This window comes from Neovison vison, chromosome 7, assembly GCF_020171115.1.
Source record: "Neovison vison isolate M4711 chromosome 7, ASM_NN_V1, whole genome shotgun sequence".
Taxonomy (NCBI): Eukaryota; Metazoa; Chordata; class Mammalia; order Carnivora; family Mustelidae; genus Neogale; species Neogale vison.
Window position 1 is genome coordinate 18,863,512 of NC_058097.1, and position 18,377 is coordinate 18,881,888.

The 18,377-nt window shown below is 52.8% G+C and overlaps 1 protein-coding gene across 5 annotated transcripts in view; it reads left to right on the forward strand.

Moving 5' to 3' along the window:
• The first annotated feature begins 640 nt into the window (after positions 1–640).
• The window catches only part of TK2 (thymidine kinase 2), a 30,424-nt gene continuing 12,687 nt past the window's right edge, over positions 641–18,377 (forward strand). For 3 of the 5 annotated variants that reach the window (XR_006385456.1, XM_044256011.1, XM_044256012.1), the window contains exons 1-6: positions 656–770; positions 1,611–1,648; positions 4,482–4,556; positions 8,334–8,387; positions 10,812–10,901; positions 12,843–12,916. Coding sequence is in view for 3 of the 5 variants with exons in the window: in XM_044256011.1 (XP_044111946.1) it covers positions 656–770; positions 1,611–1,648; positions 4,482–4,556; positions 8,334–8,387; positions 10,812–10,901; positions 12,843–12,916 (446 nt within the window). In the remaining 2 variants the exon portion in view is untranslated. Of the gene's footprint in view, positions 771–1,610; positions 1,649–4,481; positions 4,557–8,333; positions 8,388–10,811; positions 10,902–12,842; positions 12,917–18,377 lie in introns of all 5 variants that reach the window. The other 2 variants (XR_006385457.1, XM_044256013.1) reach the window with 2 other exon arrangements.

The window sequence follows — 18,377 nt, forward strand, 5'->3', positions numbered from 1 at the left end:
GGGGTTTAGCATAAGCAATTCCATTTTGGGCCCTTGTGGTTTTTTCCGTGGTTTTGTTTTGTTTCATTGTTGCTGTTGTAACACTTTCTTGAGGCATCTAGTACATTTATAGTCTAGACCCTGGTTATGTTCAAGTGCAGAGGAAAGAGTGCAGGCTGTGAGACAAGATAGATGGCTTGAATTCCAGCTTCACCCCTTAATGAATGCTAAAAAAGTCACCTAAATTTCCGAGGATCAGCTCAGTGAGGATTATGGGAGTGACAATATCCACTTGCAGGACTGTTGGGAAGAATAAATGACACCCTAAGTGCGTGTCAGGTGTCTGGATACAACACGTGCTCAATTAAGTAATCTCCAGTAATTAATTCACCAACCAGTTGAGGGTATTGTTGGCCACCCATCCCCCAAGCCTTGCCAAGTCGGGGTTCATTCCGCCAGCGTCCCGTTAGACGGAAGATTTCTTGGCTGCAACCTGCTCAGGTCCCGCCCTGAAATGTTGTCCCTCACGGAGAGCGGGTGAAAAGCGACCGGGTCTCTTTAAGAGCCCGGTCCCAGCAGGCGCCCCGGCGACCAGCGTGGCGATGGAGGCGGCGCGCTGCGCTGGCGCAGACTCGCGCTGGGAGGAAGCCGCGCCGTCGGGTCCGGCCGCCGGGATATGCTGCTGCGGCCGCTGCGGAACTGGGCAGCCCGGGCGCTGCGGCGCGAGGGGCCTGGGAGCCTCGCCCCGGGCCAGGGGACGCGCGGGGCGCAGCACCGGGCCTCGCTTCGCGGTAACGCGTCTCTCTGTTCCATCTTTGGCGGCCCGCGCCTGGCGCTCCGTGGCCGCCGGTCTCACTCCCCGACCTCCATTCCGCCTGAACCCGAAGCTACTCCTAGGCGCCGGGATTTTGTCCCGGCGGCTGCCGGGCGGTGGAGGGGCAAGGGCGGTCATCGCCAGCGGGCTGCGAGCGGGTGGGGCCGTGGAGATCCCTCTAGAGAGGAGTAAGACCCTCCCACCCCTGTTCGCTGGGGCTGCCCCTGTCCCGGTCCCGTTCCAGGTCCGATTCTCGTGGCTTTGGGGGAGACAGAGGCCCGGAGATGCAGCTAACCAGTCCCCAGCGCGGGGTGGGTGCTTTAGTCCTCGAAGCCTTCCTGCTCCCACTGGGAGTGGAGACTTCCCAGTTCAGAAACGGGAACCGCCAGCGGAATAGTTACGTTACAGCGTCCTTTGGCCTCGGGCTGTTGGGTGGCACCTCAGAACCACCTGTGTGGTGGCTGGGCCAAAACCCATGCCCGCTGCCCCCAGTGGAGGGCCCCCTTGCTGCCCTCATCTGTGAGGATCATAATATGAAATGTGTGGAAAATGGAAAGTGTAATACACCAAGTGAAAAAAAGCCGAGCACAGGTGGGGCCCAGAGGTGCCAGCTGGACCCAGGCAGCAGCTGCACAGTGTCATGTGGAGGTAGACAGCAGTGGCGGGTCTGCCTCCACCCACCCGCCCAGGGTCTCCATTGTCATTGGAAGACATTTTTAGGCCAGGGAGTAAGTGTAAACATTACTGTTTTTGTGGTGGTTTCCAAAATTAAGAGAAAGAGTGAATCACTTAAAACTTGATTTTGTTTCTTTTGTAGATAAAGATAGAGAAAACAAAAAAGAGAAAAAATCAGTGGTAAGTCTTTTATGTGCACTCCCCAGTGTAGTGTATGTGTGTATGTGTGTATAATAAAGTGGGAGGATTATATATTCTGAGAGAGAAGGGGAGAGCTGAGGGCAGTGAAGGAATGTGTGCACATAGTAAAAGACAAAAATATGAGGATCTTCAGGGATGAGGAAGTCTGTCTCCACCCCTGGACCTCAGACCCCCTGCCCAGAGGCCACCTGTCCGCAGTTGCTGGTATGTCCTTATCAAAAGTCTGCACAGTTGGGAGCGTACATGTATTCAAAGCCTTTAGGTGGGTTTGGACTGCCAGCTTGATGAATTATTACAAAAGGATTTAAAAAATGCTCCTCTGTGTGGGGAAGGTTGGTTTTACCCTGGGTTAATGGGTGGCTGCCTGGCTTTGAGACAAGGTGTGCTCGCTGCCGCCCCCTGCCGTCCAGTGTTGAGACTAGTGGGTGGGTGGGGGTATCGGAGAGAATCCATGGGAGTCCACAGACAGGACTTCAGCCACTGTAGTGACTTTGAGATGCCAGCTGTGGAGTGGGCCTGGGGCTGGTGTGAGGTCGAAGGTTAAAGAGGGCCAAACTAGACATGTTCATGGGGATGCTGGAGGCTTTAGCTGGCTGGGTTGGGGAACAACATTTTGGTCACCGTCAGTCCAGAGGCTCAGTTCCTTGAGGAAGCTAGAAGTTGGTAGCTTCTGTGGCTCGGAAGGGAGTGCTTTGTTGGCTGGCGACAGGAATACCTTGGCTGAGATCTGCAGAGGGCAGAAAGGGTGGGCAAGCCCTTGGGGTATTTGGAGGAGATGGAGAGGGCCTGGGAAGGAGTCAAGTCACACAGAGAGCATTGGTGATTGAAACACTTGGGCTTTATGGAAGTGTGTTGAAATGAGAGGTGGAGTGGGTTCTAAAGGTGGGTACCACAGAAGAAGGGGTATTATGTTGCACTGGCGGGGAATTGATGCATTGCTGTGCTAATTATCAAGCTAGCACTTATGTGAGCCAGGCCTGTCCTGGGTGCTTTCAGACACATAGTAGGTCCATCAGAAGTGGTATGGAGTGTGCACTTAGGCCCAAGGCTACTCTTAAGCATTCAAATCTAATGAGTTCTTGGGGACCAAATAGCCCCTGTTATTAGTGAGTCCCTATTCTAATGGGAGAGAGGGCAATAAATAGGACCGTGGTGGACCCAGAACAGCAGTGAATCTGGGGGCTGTTGAGTAGAGGACAGGGCCTCCAGAGGACAGTGACTGAGGGGAGCCTTGGGGAGCTTTGAAGCCTTCTGGGAGATGAAGGAAAAGGGGAGGCAGGAGTGTTGGAGCAGAGGGAGCGCAAATGTGAGTCAGAAGGAGGAGAACCTGCAGGCCCGAGGATTGGGCCGGTCCCCAGAGAGCGGGTGAGGAGGGGCTGGAGATAGGTCCCAAATCCTAGAGCCACTGAAAGACGTGACTGGATGTGATCTGGTTTGCCTCTCAGGAAGAGATGGTGGTGGACTGTGGGTGGGGTTGAGGGGCACTGGTGGGCCAGACTGGAAGGCACAGAGGCCACTGGGGAGGCTGCTGCAGCCACGTGGCGGTAGAGGCCTTAACTGGGGGCCAGGGGGACAAGCCAGGTTCTGCAGATGAGTGGGAAGCAGGGCCTGGAGCAGTTGCTGAGTTGCTGGGTGAGGGCCGGAGACACCCGGGGTGTTGAGGGGTGGATGGTGCAACCTTCCCTGAGGACTGGAACAGGAAGAGGAGCCATATATGGGGGTTGGGAGGTAACAAATTGAGGTACCCAGGGAATGACACACGAGACAGGATGGTTAGGGAATATCTGTGCGGAGGGAAGTCAGTCACCACCATGGAATAGGAACAGGAACTTCTAGAAGAAGGTCTTATCTAAACAACATTTTCCTACAGTGAACAGGAAGGAGACAAAGTCTATGCAGAACAGTGTTAGCTTGAGCTCTTCTTGATTTTCTAGGAAGACAAAAAGTTGTTTCCTTTAAAGAGCAGCAACAAAACATCAAATCCTTTAGGGCCCTGATAGAATCTGCCTTTTGTGCACTCTGTTAGGCTCATTTTGTGGTTTTGCGTCCTAAGGGAGTGAACTGGCGGGGACCCGGAATTGGAGGGGGGCCTGGCATCTGTTGGAAGTGTGATTGTCGGGTCTCCTGGATACCTGTTAGGATCAAGACAGGAGGAAACCTTCACAGCTGATGGGCAGAGTTTCTAGTGGGGGGAGCAAAGTGAGATGGCCCCAGAGTGTGGGTTCAAACTGTCTTCTTTCCTTTATTCCTTCCTATAAGCCTCATTTTTCTCTTCTGTGAAAGTGTTGTGACCCCCTGCTTAGCTGGCAAGGTTGAATATGGTACTGGTACACGTTACCCATCTCATGGCCTGGCCCTTAGCAAGGTACTCAAGCAAGTCCTCTCCTGCCGGATACTTTCTAGTCCATGTTTTCCTCTGTAAAGCAGTGAGTGGGGTACTACAGAACATACACATGTTTCCCAGCCTCAAATCCGTTGGGCTCTGGTTAAGGAGGCAGAACACTTGGGCCTAAAATCTAATAGTGTGAGGGGTGGAGCTAGGGAAGGGGAGAGCTGGGTGGGCAGTGAGTCCAGGAGCCAACATAAGGGAGGGTCTGTCCTGGAGGTTGGTGGGCCGGTGGCCATTAGTGGTGGGCCTGGAGCTGAGGGTCAGTTTGTTACTGCTCATGGCGGGACCCTGGAAATGTGTGCACATTGAAGTCTTGGACTGAATCATTTATGCTGTTCACCTGAGCCTTTCCCTAAAAATTCTTCCCTGATACTCCCCTGGGTGCACGATTTTTGGTTCCAGTGTGCATTTGTCTTTTGTTAGATCTGCGTTGAGGGCAACATTGCAAGCGGGAAGACGACATGCCTGGAGTTCTTCTCCAACACAACGGACATGGAGGTATGGCCTCCGTACTGGGTGCGAGAGAACCCATAAAATAAATCCCATAAAAGCTATGGGGTTTATTTCCCATAGAAATAAAATGCGAGCCACATGTGTAATGTGATATTTCTAACAGTTTTGCTAAAACAAAACAAAACAAAAAGCAAAAGAAACCCTGAAAAGAATATTTAATTTGACGTAATATAGTCTAAATGCTATCATGTCAACATCTAATCCATATAAATACCATCAATGAGCTATTTTGCATTCTGTTTTTCCACACTGAGTCTTCGAAATCTGGAGCGTAGTTCATACATATGGTATATCTCAATTTGGAACAGTCACATTTGAAGTTTGTAAGAGCCACATGTGGCTCATGGCCACCGTGTTGGGCAGTGCATGTATAGACTCCCCTGTGGTCTGGTTAAGAGGGGTCCACGGACTGTTAAGAGTGGCTGGAATATGATAGTGTTACGTCTGAGATACCCGTGTCCACACAGGGAGACATTACTGGGGGTAGCCCATTAACATAATCTCTCATTTATTTTCACCAGTCTCTCAGAATAACCCCACAGATACTTGAGGAAGGCCTTTACACTAAGACCCTGACTCTTCTTCCTGAAAGAGTTCAGCGGTGTAATTTTTTCTGTTTCTGTCTCTTTTTTGTTAACTCTAGTTTCTACAGTTTTCATGCGTTTAGAGGTTTTTTCTTTCATTCTTTCCCTTCCTGCTTTTTACTTCTACTAAAAATATGTATGGCTTGAGGTGTGCCTGGGTGACACTGTCTGTTAAGCATCCGACTGTCAATTTCAGCTCAGGTCCTGATCTCAGGGTTATGGGATTGAGCCCCAAGTTGGCTCCTTGCTCAGCTCAGAGTCTGCTTGTCCCTGTCTCTCTGCTTCTCCTTTCTCTCTCTCTCAAATAAATAAATAAAATCTTAAAAAAAATATATATGGTTTGATAAAAAGAATAAATTTTCTGGGGCACCTGGGTGGCTAGGTGGGTTAAAGCCTCTGCCTTCAGCTTGGGTCATGATCCCAGGGTCCTGGGATGGAGCCCCGCATCTCTGCTGAGCAGAGAGCCCGCTTCTTCCTCTCTGTCTGCCTGCCTCTCTGCCTACTTGTGAGCTCTCTCTGTCAAATAAATAAATAAAATCTTTAAAAAAGAAAAAAAGAATAAATTTTCTGTAGCCATAGTCTTGCTTGTACAGAAAAGGGTTCGCAGACCCAAGACTGCTGTCCTCAGAGCAGCCCGTGTGCCAGATTGGCCCTTGTTTAGCATGTGAAAACTTAGATTTTGGGAGAGTTTTACCATTTCCTAACTCAGAGAAATGGCTCTCTGTGTCTGAACTGTTTGTGCAAACAATACGGTTTATTCTGGATATCTGCTTTCTTTCTGGAGGCTGGAGTTTTTCTGTGTGCAGGCCAGAGACGGCCTACATGCCCAAACTCTGATAAAAAGCCTGAACTGCGGGGCTCAGGCCAGCTTCCCTGGTAGACGCCACCTCACACGTGTTGTTCCGGCTTGCTGCCGGGGGAATTCAGTGCTTCTGGTGTGACTCCCCCAGAAGAGGCCCCTTGGAACCTTGTGCCTGGTGCCTGGTCTCCCGCAGACTTTGCTTTGTGCCCCTTTTCTTTCTTTCTTTCTTTTTTTTTTTTAATATTTTATTTATTCATTGGACAGACAGAGATCACAAGTAGGCAGAGAAGCAGGCAGAGAGAGGAGGAAGCAGGCTCCCTGCTGAGCAGAGAGCCCAATGTGGGACTCTATCCCAGGACCTTGGGATCATGACCTGGCAGAGGCTTTAACCCACTGAGCCACCCAGGTGCCCCACGTGCCCCCTTTTCTTTGTCAATTTTGCTTTGTATCCTCTCCCTGTAACAAGTCGTAGCTGCGGATATCACTGTAGGCTGTGTCCTGGGCGTCCTCCTGGTGAGTCATCACACTGGGAGGAGGCTCAGGGCTCCTGACATGCCTGTCCTGAGCGGTGGCACTCTGCACGGCACTTAGGGAGCACTGAAGTTCTCTGGTAAGACCTCGGACCCGGGGAAGAGCGACGGAAATAGTAACTGTTGAGAGTAAGCACCTGGGGAGGCTCCCACTGTACGCCAGGCACGGTGTTGAGGCTTCATTCTTTGTCTCACTGATTTTGTCCTTCTAAGGGTCCTCTCTTTGAGTAGGTACGATTACTGCCTGGGCTGCAGAGCAGGAAGCGGGCTCTGTGAGGTTATGGAATGGCTCTGGGTGGGGCCGCGAGGCTGGTGTGTGGTGGTGCCTGATCCCAGCCCCTGTCAGGCCTGGACGACCACACCCTTGTTTGGTTCTGTAATTCCGAGGCCTTTGTTGGCTGTGGGAAGGCCTTACTTGGCCTTTGGATGTTAGCTCAGTGCCCTCGGACCTCCTCCCCAGCGAGGTTATCCTTGTTGGTGGAGAGTCTTCTGATCTCTCTGTATCCTTGTTTTGTACTACTTCTCGGGGTTTGAACCTATGTGATTTCTGTGATGATCTGATTAGGGTCTGCTTCTCCCGGTAAGGTTTTTTGTTTTTTTTTCTTTTTAAGATTTCCTTATTTGTTTTAGGGAGAGAGTTGGAGAGAGCGTGGGCAGGCACGTGAGTAGTGGGAGGGGCAGGGGGAGAGAGAGCGAGAGAGTGAGCAGGGCTTGAGTAGACTCACTGCTGAGCACACAGCCCCATGGGGGGCTCGATCCCAGGACCCTGAGATCATGATCTGAGCCTAAACCAAGAGTCAGATGCTCATCGGATTGAGCTGCCCACGTGCCCCAAGTTCAAAGTTCTGTAAAAGCAGAGACCGAGGTGGTGTTGCTCTTGGCTAGCATGGTACCTGGTACAGCGATGTCAGTAAGTGTGGCCTGATCATGCCTTGGCTGGGGCACAGCTCAGGGCCGCCTGTGACCAGTCTCCGGTGGCGGTCTGAGTAGAGCAACACATGCCACTCAGGACAGGAATAGAGTGTGGAAGACCCAGAAAGAGAGGGCATTTGGGAGGGTCGGGGCATGAGTCACAGAGGAAGGAATACTGGAGCTGGAGTTTGAAGGATGTGTAGGAGTTTTCCGTGTCATGGAAGTTGATGTGAAATCAGGTCACATGGGCATACTGGGCAGAAGGAACAGCATGAGCAAAGGCACAGAGGTGTGGGAGGTGGGGGGAGGTTACTCATCATGGCTCCCACGCACTGGTTTCCTCTGGTCTTCTGTGACCTATAGACCCTGCTCACATGTACTCTCAGGTCCCCAGATGGATCCAGGTACTTTCAAAATTTTGGCCCCAATAGCCCCATTTAAATCCTTTCCAGCACATACCTGTACCCCAGAGAGGGTCTGGCACGGTTTAGGAAGTGAACTAATGCAGTGTGACTCTTAGCTGTCAGCATGCCCAATGCAGAGAACAGAGGGAAAAGTGGAGGGGGAGCAAATTGACTGAGGTCGCAGGAGAGGCGCCAAGTGGGGAAGCTGGCCCGAAGCTTCCCTCTTGCCTTCTCTCCCCTCTCTGCCCAGCTGGACGTGGGGACAGTCAGGGCTGCGGTGGAACACATGGAGGAGAAGTTGAGAGAAGCGCCTTGTCCTCAGGGAGCTCCCGAGGGAGCTGGAAAGGTGGCCTGTGTGCAGACTTGCATGCAGGGACAGACACCGTTCCAAGGTCATTTTGGGAAAGCATGTGAGAAAGCCATGTCCGGGTGGAGTCGTGGGTTCCCGGAGAGGGTTGCCCAGCTTTCAGTCACCCCGGGGGCCTGTATCCCAAGAAACGGCAGACCGCTGATATTTCCTTTTTTTGCAGGTGTTACCGGAACCGGTGCCCAAGTGGAGAAATGTCCGTGGTCATAATCCTCTGGTGAGTGTGCTGTCTCCTCTATGAGCTGCCAGCTTCCGCCTCAGTGCTCGGGCCTGAGCCTGCCCCCTCCCTGCATAGGCCTTTTCCAGGCTCTTCCCTGGGCTGGAGGAGAAGAGGGAGGAGAAAATGGAAAACGGCCATGAGTATGAGTGTGTCCTGACATCAACAGTCTCTGAGGCCTGGCTGGGCGTTCGCAGGTCATGGGGGTCCTCTGTCAGCTGTCCCAAACTATCCCAAGTGGTCTGTCTTGGCTGTTTCTTGCTGCTCATTCTTCCCCTACCCTTTCCTAGAAGAAACTCATTAGGTGTGAGGTCTCCCCAGGCCTAACTCCTAGGACCTCTGTCTGTAAGTAACCAGGTTCCTTGGTAAGCCTCTGATTTGGGTTTGCACTTGGCAATGTCCAAGGACTGAATCTGGCTCACCCCAAGGCTACCTGTCTGCTTTCCCAGGTATGGACCTAGCAGCAGGGGCTGTGGTATGCTTGTGTCCCTTCCCCTGTCTGCGCCAGGCGGAAGGCTCTGCTCTGGCTGCTTCTAAGAGATGGGTGGGGTTTGAGTCTGGTAAGAGGGAGATGAAGAAAGGGATATTGCTTCTGGGCTCTTGCCCCGTGATGGACAGATGCTTAGTTTTAGTTTTCATGCAGGGGAATTGCAGCTCAAATAAGCTGTCCAAGGTCTTACTGCCGGCGAATGACAGACCTCGGTCTGACTAGAGGAATAGGGGAGCTGGTGCTGTCTCTTTGTTTCCAGCAATGCTACTGACATCTTGTGTGGTTCTGTAGCCTGTGAGTTCCACCAGTGGCAAGGACTGTGTCTAATTTGGCTGACTGTTGTTGGCTAGGACATAGTGTTCTGCACTTGGTGGGTTCTTATTCATTCCTTCTCCCAGAACTTACTGCATGCCTGCCACGTGCCAGACTCTGTCCTAGGCACTTGGCAGAGAGCAACTCAAAGCTCCTGTTCCCTTGGCCTTCATAGTCCCGTGTGGGGAGGCAGAAGGCAATTTGGTGTATGATTTGGTGGGTGGTGATAGGAGCTATGAAAACATCTAAAGCAGGCAAAAGGATTTTATTTCATAGGGCAAAAAGACTGTTAGAGTCTTTGAATAAAGAATCCCAGAGACGTGAACAGTTTCATCTCTGTGCATGTGGGAGAGGAGGGAATGCCAGTCGTTCTCATTTGGGCATTAACAAAGAAGCCTCAGAAACACTCATATTCTCTAGGAACCAGGGCTGGATTATGAGGTTAGACAGGTCATAGATGTGTGTTAGGGCTCAGAGCTGACGTTTTACAGGACGCCGTCCCAGTCTCAGGAGTCTGTGTCTCTGTGGTACAAGGAGCATTTCCAATGACAGTCTTATAACATGAAATATGTGATAGAATTAGATATTTTGAAACACGTTTCCACTCTGGACAGAAGGGCGAGATTGATAGTTTTGTGAAAAGTCTCATTTTATCACTTTGTCTGAATCGGCTCTCCGATGCCGGAAGGTGTCTGTTTGCGTAGCCTTCAGACAGGGAGGGTTTCTCCTAACTTGTCTCAGATTTTCTTTCACCTGTAGGTAGGAATCTGCAGTTTCTTAGGCGAGCACTGGAATTTCATTTGTTAGCACCAAGAGTAAAAAACAAAAGCGAAAATGTGGAAAAGAGCAGAATTTCAGATTATTAGCAAGAGGAATGTGGAACATGGACTGTTGTATATGTACGGGCAAGAGAGAATGCTGGGCATGGGGCTTCTCTTTTGGCTAGGATAGTTGGGGAAAGCATTTCTGCTCAGGTGACACTGGAGCACAGACTTAAACATACGGAGGGAAGGAGCAGTGCAGATATCTGGAGCAGGAGTGTTCCATTAGGCACAGCAAATGCAAAGGCCCTGAGGTGGGATTGTGTTTGGGTGTTTGGAGGAACACTCAGGAGGCTCCTGTGGTTGGAAGCACATTGAGTCAGAGGGAGGATGGTATAGGACAAGAGAAAATGGACGTGATTTCCTAGGGCCCTGTGGGCCTTGATAACGGCTTTGGATTTCATTCTGGATGCAGTAGGAAGCACTGGAAGGTTCTGAGTAGAGGAGTGACAAGAGCTGACAAGGAGTGACAAGAGCTGAGGTTTAGCAGGTGCACGTTGACCGCTGGGTGGAGAAGGGAAGGCAGGGGGCTCCACAAACACTTGTTAAGTGACTGAGTGAGTGTTCCCTGGGGACTTTTTATAGGCTTCTGTCACAGCTGTTACTTGGTTGTCCTGTCCCTGCTCCAGTGCCTCTCCACTCTGTCCACTCTGTCCTCAGGGCCCCGACACCATGTTGGGTTCATTCCTGGCCCCACCGCAGTCCCATGTGGGTTTCACGAGAACCCCTCCGTGACGGAAGAGACCATAGTGCTACAGCTAGAGCTCTTTGAGGTAAAACGCTGCCTTCTCCCTCCTGCAGGGGCTGATGTACCGCGATGCCTGTCGATGGGGCCTCACGCTGCAGACGTACGTGCAGCTCACCATGCTGGACCACCACACTCGTCCTCAGGTGCATTTCCGATGCTCGGCTTCAGCCTTCTCAAAGTGTTCTTCATGTGGGGGGTGTAGGGTTGCCAGGAAGGGAAACCCCACAAGGAAGCTGCTCGGGACCTGGAGCGCTGCTCAGCCGTCTCTGTGTCTGGGGCCAAGTTTTCCCGTCCCTGCAGCTCTCCCAGGTCCAGCCTCTGGCGCCCCTACCCAGCAACCTCAGGTAGCCACGGAGTTGCTAGGGAGGCCACGGGAGCCCTAGTCTTCACGACCTGACCGCTTCTGGGCTCAACATTATTTACCTCAGTTCTTTGAGTGTGCCTGGAGCTGGAGCAGCAGAAGCACTGGGAACTTGTTAGAAAGGCATATTTTTCAGGCCCCATTCCAGACCTGCTGAACCAGACATTCTGGAGCTGGGGCCCAGCCATCTGTTTTATCAAGCTCTCCAGGTGACTTCAGTGCATGCTTTGTTTGCACGTTTGAGAACCACTGATCTAACCTTCACAAGATCTGGCTCTTGGTTCCGATTGTTGGGAGAAAGAATCTGACTGGCTCAGCTTGGATCCTGTGTCTAGCCCTGGGCCAGCTGGGTGTTGAGAGAGAGCACAGGGCACACACATGCTGCTTAGACCTCTTCCCTCGGGCCTCTGAATAGGGGTGGAGTCTCTTAGAAACCAGGCTGCTGAGGAGAGCCTGATTGGCACCTGTGGTTCAAAATTGAAAGCACCACTTGAAAGGCGAGCTTTGGGAGCTCTCCATGAGGGAGGCGGGAGACCCCTACAGCCATCGATGTGGCCACAGCCGTCTGCTGGATGGTGCAATCCAGGACTGGGCTGTTGTCACTGTAACTATCATTCTACAAACCTATGTCTTTTAAAAATGGAAAGATGGAAGCAGAACCTTATGAATTTCTGTCTCCCCAAGTATCTGTCTAAATGATACAGATCAGAGCATCTGAGGTTGGCACTTTTCCCCTTTGCCCACTTCCCCCGAGCAGGACTGGATTGCAAATCTAAATGGTATCTCATAGATCTGAATATAAGGGGATATGCGTGTGTTTCTCTGTTTAAGGAGATCTACCATGAAAGATGCAGAGAGAGGAAGAGAGGAAGAGGAAACAGAGGAAGAGAGACAAGGAAAGAGGAGTGGAAGAAGAGAGGATGAGTGGGGGGCTAGCAGCAGATGGGCAGCAGAGAGTCCTAAGTAAGGAGAGGATGAAAAAAATAGGAAGGAAGATGGACGGACAGATAAACGCAGGGAAGGAGAGTCAGGAGATTCCTGGGTTATGGCCTCAAAGGTGTCTGTGATTTGCTGGTCCCAGGTGCCATGCATGCTATGGGCCAGGCTGAGAGAGAGCAGGGTGTGCCCATTTGGGCACAGTCCTTCCCAGTTTCCAAAGGGCTGCAGCGATCCCCAGCCAGCCCTGTGAGGAGGCACCAAGGTCTCTCATCTCTGCAGGATTCCAGAAAGCCAGGCTCTCGTCGCTGAGGGCAGAGTCCCCGAATGTCAGCTGGGGGTGCAGCCGCACCCCAGCCGTCTCGGGGCTCTGCCTCCGGCATACAGAGCCCTCTGCTCGAGCAAGTGCACATTACTGAGCTCCATAGTCACCACACTTTTCACTTGACAACCCTCCGCTGGACAGCACTTGGCAGTTTTTCTAGCACTTCCCCCAATCGATAATCCAGGGGAGCCTTGCCTCTCCTGTGGAAGAGGCTGCTGCTGACAAGCCGTCAGTCCCTGCCTTGCTGCACTGGCCACGGAGCTTCGGGGTGTGGGGAGGGTCCCTGACGGGGCGTGGAGCGCCGCTGAGCCCCATGTCAGACCCACACTGTTGCTCTGGTCACTGCCTCCCTCTCCCACAGCTTCTCTGTTCTTGTTTGGTGTAGACCGTAGGCAGGGGGAGCAGCAGGCGTTGTTCAAGCCTTCCTGACCTGAGTTAGTGAATCACTTTGTTTTCTTTTAGACATCACCTGTACGGTTGATGGAGCGGTCGATTCACAGCGCAAGATATGTTTTTGTAGAAAACCTATATAGAAGGTACCGTAGTTTGCACAATTGATAATTTGTGAAACCATTTATTTTGTAGAAATGAAATTGGAAACTGTTTATTCACATGACAGTGCTTGAATGCCTACAGTGTGGTATCGCTTAGCCCCTGCCACAGTAATGCACGCTCACAATCAGCCACAGACCCTTGGGACGGACAGTTTGCTTGCAGTGATTGCTTAGGCGGAGAGGGTGGTCGACCTTGATGGCTGGGCTCTGTGCTGTGTCTCAGATGGTTCTGGCAAGGGTGACTGGGGTGACTCATCTCTCTCTTCTTGCCTCTAATCCTCCTCTGGGACCAGCAAGCTAGCCCGGACAATCATCCTGGTGACGGCAGAGAGCAGGGGCACCAGCAGGAACGCACCAGTGCTATTGAGGCTGTGTTTCACATTTGCTAACATCCATCGGCCAAAGCAGGCCCGCCCCCACCCCCACCGCCACCCCCCAGCTGTCCCCAGGCCAAGAGGCTGGGAGGGCCCACGTGGGTCACATGGCGAAGTGGGAGGGTGTGGGGCTGGCTGAAGACCCAGAGCCACAGGGCATTCAGTCGAGAACATTTTGCTCAGTGTTTGTTACAGTTTCACTCCAGACTGTCTTCTACCTTCATGGGAGTGAACTCTGTCATGTAGACGTAGTTAGGGGCCTTCTGGTATCCCACTGTGCCTAGGCCTCAGAGGCTTGGGAACCTCCCGATTTCTGTGCGGAGGCGGGCTACTGGCTGCTGTCTGAAGCGAGGGCTCCTTCCACGCCCCTCCCTCCTCAGTAGCTGTGTGCCTGGTCACCCTCGCCTTGCCAACCCCCACCTTGTTGCGTCTTCCCGCCCTGAGCTCGCTGACCAAGAGGTCCTGATGTCAGATTTGTCCTGACATCTGCCTGCCGCTCTCCACATGCTGGCTCCCCGCTCCCTCTTCTGCCGCTGTCCTCAGTGTCACCTCTCCCGGCCCCCAGCCACCCTGTCCAGGTTGTCGGCCACTTTCTCACTTTTAATTACTTCTTCCTGTTGCCTCTCTTCATAGTATTTAAAACAACTTTTAAGTAGGTTGTTTAAGTAGGTTGTATCATATGGAATTATGAATATTTGACCAGTTTTGACCTACACAAATGGCAGTAGCCGTGGTCTAACTTCATCCATGTTTATTTGTTCAGTTGTCTATTGTGTGTTGTCCCCATCCCCTGCCCCCTGGCTGGTTCATAAGCTCCTTGGGGATAGGAGGACTGGCCATGGCAGCTATACTTGCCTAGCACGGACCCAGCCCAGGGCTGGCACCCGGGACGTACTGTTAGCTGTTCCTGGCCGACTCGACTCAGGGCTGCTCTTGGGTCTCCAGCCGGACATGATCCTCAGGCTCTGGCCCCAGCTTCGTCACACCCCTTCCTACTGAAAAGGCTTCTCCCATTGGTCCTGAGCTGCCATGGGTCATGCCCATAGGCCTGTGTGGCCCCAAAATGAGAGCCTCTGCTCCCATCTGTTCTGAGCATTAGACTGATGCCATGGGGTCAGGACAGCAGCCGGGGCAAGTCCTGACTGTAGCTTTGTCCTCCGACCTTCCAGCAGGGGTGGGCCTGGTGCTAGAGCCCTGTCCTCCCCGCACTGTCTGGGATTTCAGTGGGGCCAAGGTGCCCACTGCAGGCTTACCCAGCCCTTCACTCTCCTATGCTCCCTGCTCATCAGTGCCTCCCCTGGAGGGAGGGACAGGAGGAAGGGACAGGCAGAGGAGGGGCGAGAAAGAACAAAGGAGCCCCAGCAGTGTTTGTTTATTGCTCTGATGAAAATGTAGCCCAACACGGGGACCCTGGGCAGCAGGGTGGGACTTCCTGTGCCCTTCCGCTAGCTAGGCTGGCTCTCCTCTAACTGCCAACACCTTGGCCAGTTCTCTGTGGCAGCCAGTGGCTCCTTTTGAAGAGGGTAACCCGGAACGCCATGACCAGAGGCCCAGGGGAGAGAGTGAGGTGCAGGGTTCGAGGAACCTGGGTCCCCTCCTGGCTCTGGAATTTGCTGTCTTTGTGAGCATGGCCAAATTCCTAAAGCTCCCCCAGCCCTTCCGATCTCTAATTCCTGTCGTCTGTCTTTGGAGAGCCTATGGGGCAGTTGCCTAGTGTAAGTTTTATGCCCCTTATGCAGGTCCTTGCCTACCCTGCTCTTAATAACATTAACCAGTAAAACCCCCACCCAACATCCCCTCCCCTGCCTGTAGGCTGCCCCATACCTGGTGGATTTCCCCAGGAGTCATTAGTCCCTGTTTTCCCAGGAGGCAGTTTTAGCTGATGTCTGTGGGCTTTGGGTCCTCATGCCCGGAGCCCTTCATTCCAGCACTTCTGATCGCCGGTTCTGATTTCCTGATCTCTGTGGCTGTGGTTGAGGTCATAGGTCCAGAAAACATGGCTCTTGCCCTGGAGTAGTGTAGGAAAAGACTATAGCTTGTAATTTTTTTGAGCTCTTTTCCTTCCCTGTTAACTTCATATTTATGCCTCACCCTGGCCCTCCAGAATGCCTGGCATCTGTGGTTAGGATTTCAGCAGAATAGTGAACCACATGAGAAATTTGTCCTGTGTCCCTCTTCCTTTTCTTGGCATCTGATTGGTTCAAGTTCCTACAGCCTTGGGAGAGCATGGATTCCCCTAAAGACCTCTTTGGAGCCTAAAGATGGGTGGCTGATATCACTTGAAGCAGCCCAGAGGCTGTTGGTAGGTGTGTGACCTTGGGCACTCCAGGTGCTGCTGGGAGCATCGAGGCAGCCTGGGGCAGTGGTAGCAGGTGGGGGTGAGGCCATCTGCCACTTCGGTTTCAGGGAGATGGGAGAAGGCGGTGCTCCTCCAGCCCTTTCACTGAAGTCCTCCAGAAACCGAGGACCGCTCACACAGGTGGCTGCTTCTCCACGGCCCTCCGAGCCTACGGAGCCCAAAGAAGCCTGCTAGCAAACGGAATTCACATGGGCTTTGTATTCTGTTCTGTAATGTGTTCTTCTGTTTGTTTCTGTAGGAAACACCATGCTTACAATGTGGGTTGGAGTACCCCCTTCTTCGGCCACATGTCCCAGAGTTCCCAAATTTGGGAGGCCGAGAGGACTCCCGGGGGAGGGACCCTGAGAAGACCCTACCTAGTACAGATGATCCTCTTGTGGCCTACACCAGGTTGTCTGTGCTCCCTGGAAATGAGGGCATTTGCTCAGGTGGTTGAGGGCCAGGCCAGGAGCCACATTTATTGCTGGTTCTTCACACTCCTCTCCTTTGAACCCTCAAGGCGACCCTGATTTATAGGTTCTGTTGACCCTTTTGGCGGAGCAGACACTGAGATGGGATCAGAAGGTCAGTGCTCCTTCCTGACCTGGCGGGCGGCTGGGCAGGGGGAGCTGCCCTGTGCCTTGCCGTGTGGGGCAGCAGGAATGAGGGAGTAGTGAGAGACCTCTGGGTTTCTCTCCTTAAGGCCAGAGGCTTCAGACTGGTTGGGACTCCCAGGGCGCCGACCTGGGGGAGCTAGGCCTCTGTCTCTTTCTACCCAGGCACGCTGTGGGCTTCTCCCACAGATCACCGTTCATCTTGTTAACACACACATGCTGCCCTGGGTGTCCAGGGCGGGGTCTGAGAGCCCGCATTTCTAACTTAAGAGCCCTGGGAGAATCTTGCTGGTTGGGGAGCACCCTTGGCAGAATAAGGCCTCAGAATAAGCCAGCCACCAGCTACAAGGAGCTCTCTGCTGAGGCCGGGCCCTTTTCCCTGAGAGTTTTGTTCCTGTGGCTTCCTTGGGGTCAGGAGAGAAAGAGCCCAGTCCTGCGGGCTTTCTTGGGGGCGGGCGGCCCGTGGCCCATCGCGGTGAAAGTTCTGCAGTGCGGGGCTTCCTGTTTCCTGCTCTGCCCACTGTTTGTTCCCTTCTCATTTGTTTCTTCGGGTTTTAGTTGTTGGGTTTTGTTTTTTTTTTTTTTTTTTTTTTTTTTTTAGATTTTATTTATTTATCAGAGAGATAGGGAGAGAGAGCGAGCACAGGCAGACAGAGAGGCAGGCAGAGGCAGAGGGAGAAGCAGGCTCCCCGCCAAGCAAGGAGCCCGATGCGGGACTCGATCCCAGGACGCTGGGATCATGACCTGAGCCGAAGGCAGCTGCTTAACCAACTGAGCCACCCAGGCATTCCAGTTGTTGGGGGTTTTGTTGTGTTTGCTTTAAGGGTCTGCAGGTTTACTCCTGCGCCAGGAGAGGTGCAGCCGTAGGCCAGAGGTTTTCTGTGTGGAGGCAAGTACCGTGTCTGTAGCCAGAACTACAGGTAGGGATGAGTGCAGGGTAGCGTGGAATGTGGGCTTTCCTCGCCGTCAGTGTTCTTACAACACCAGCTTTCCTCAGTGCTGTGGGTCAGCCCCCACAAAGTGTTGTTGACAAGGTAGGTGTTTTGAGAGGTTTCTGCTCCCCCCAAATACAGATGACTGTCCTTTTGAGCCTAAACCAAATGTAGGCTAGGACTGAGTTTGGCTGGATCCTTGGCCCACACCTAAAGGAAGATGTTTTGGTTCCCACCTGTGGGGAGCTCAGCTGGGCACTGGGAACCCCAGGATGGCATGTGTGGCACGTCAGCTCCTGTCAGGCCTGTCTCCCCCCACCCTCACGTGCTCAAGGAGAAAGCTTCCTACCATGCTGTGATGGGGACAGCCTTTTCCCAGGGTGGGGAACCTGTTGCTGCTCCCCTTCCGTGTTGGGGTTGTTCCTTTTCTCTTTCTCAAAAACCGTTCAGAAACATTCCAACCTTGCCTTGGAATCTGGGGGCATGGTGGAAGGTTCCAGCAGGCCACATCCTGGTGTTCTGCATCCCTTGAAGCAAAATTTCTTGCCTTTTGGGCCGCCTAGGGAGAGACCTACCTCTTCTGGACCCCCCACTGCAGCGAGTTCTGGGCGAACGGAATGTAAGTGCACTTTGGCTGGCCAGGGGTGAGAGCAGAGTGGTAATTGCTGAAGAGGAAGATTCCAGTTACATTGTCTCCTTAACAACCGGCACTTGTGAGGCGTGGGTGTGGGCGCTGTGCTGAAAGGAAAAGCTGAAGGTGGCCAGAAAGCCTTGCAGGCAATTATGTGGCCCAAGCCCTTGGGGGCTGAGTGATTGAATGCGCAGGTTTTCCAAGATTGCTGGTCGCCTTGTTCTAAGAACAGAAGTGGGGGAACTGAGTGGGACCCAGCTGGGAGAGACAGCTGACTCACCTGGGGATGGTGAACATTGATTAAGACCCTGCATTTGGAACAATAGGCAGGTTGTCCTACCTCCCTAGCTGGCCTAGGGGCTCGGTCTCCTCCCCTGCTCTGGTCCAGACCGGTGACTTGGGCCTGGGTCATGACCTTGACAAAAGCTCTGCCTTTCTTCCAGCTGAGGCCAAAGAGGCACTAGAAAATCCAGAACAGCCCCCACTCCATGGACAGACCAGGGAGGGCGAGTGACATCATGGAGATCATATGGGTTTGGGGGCCACGGAGAGCC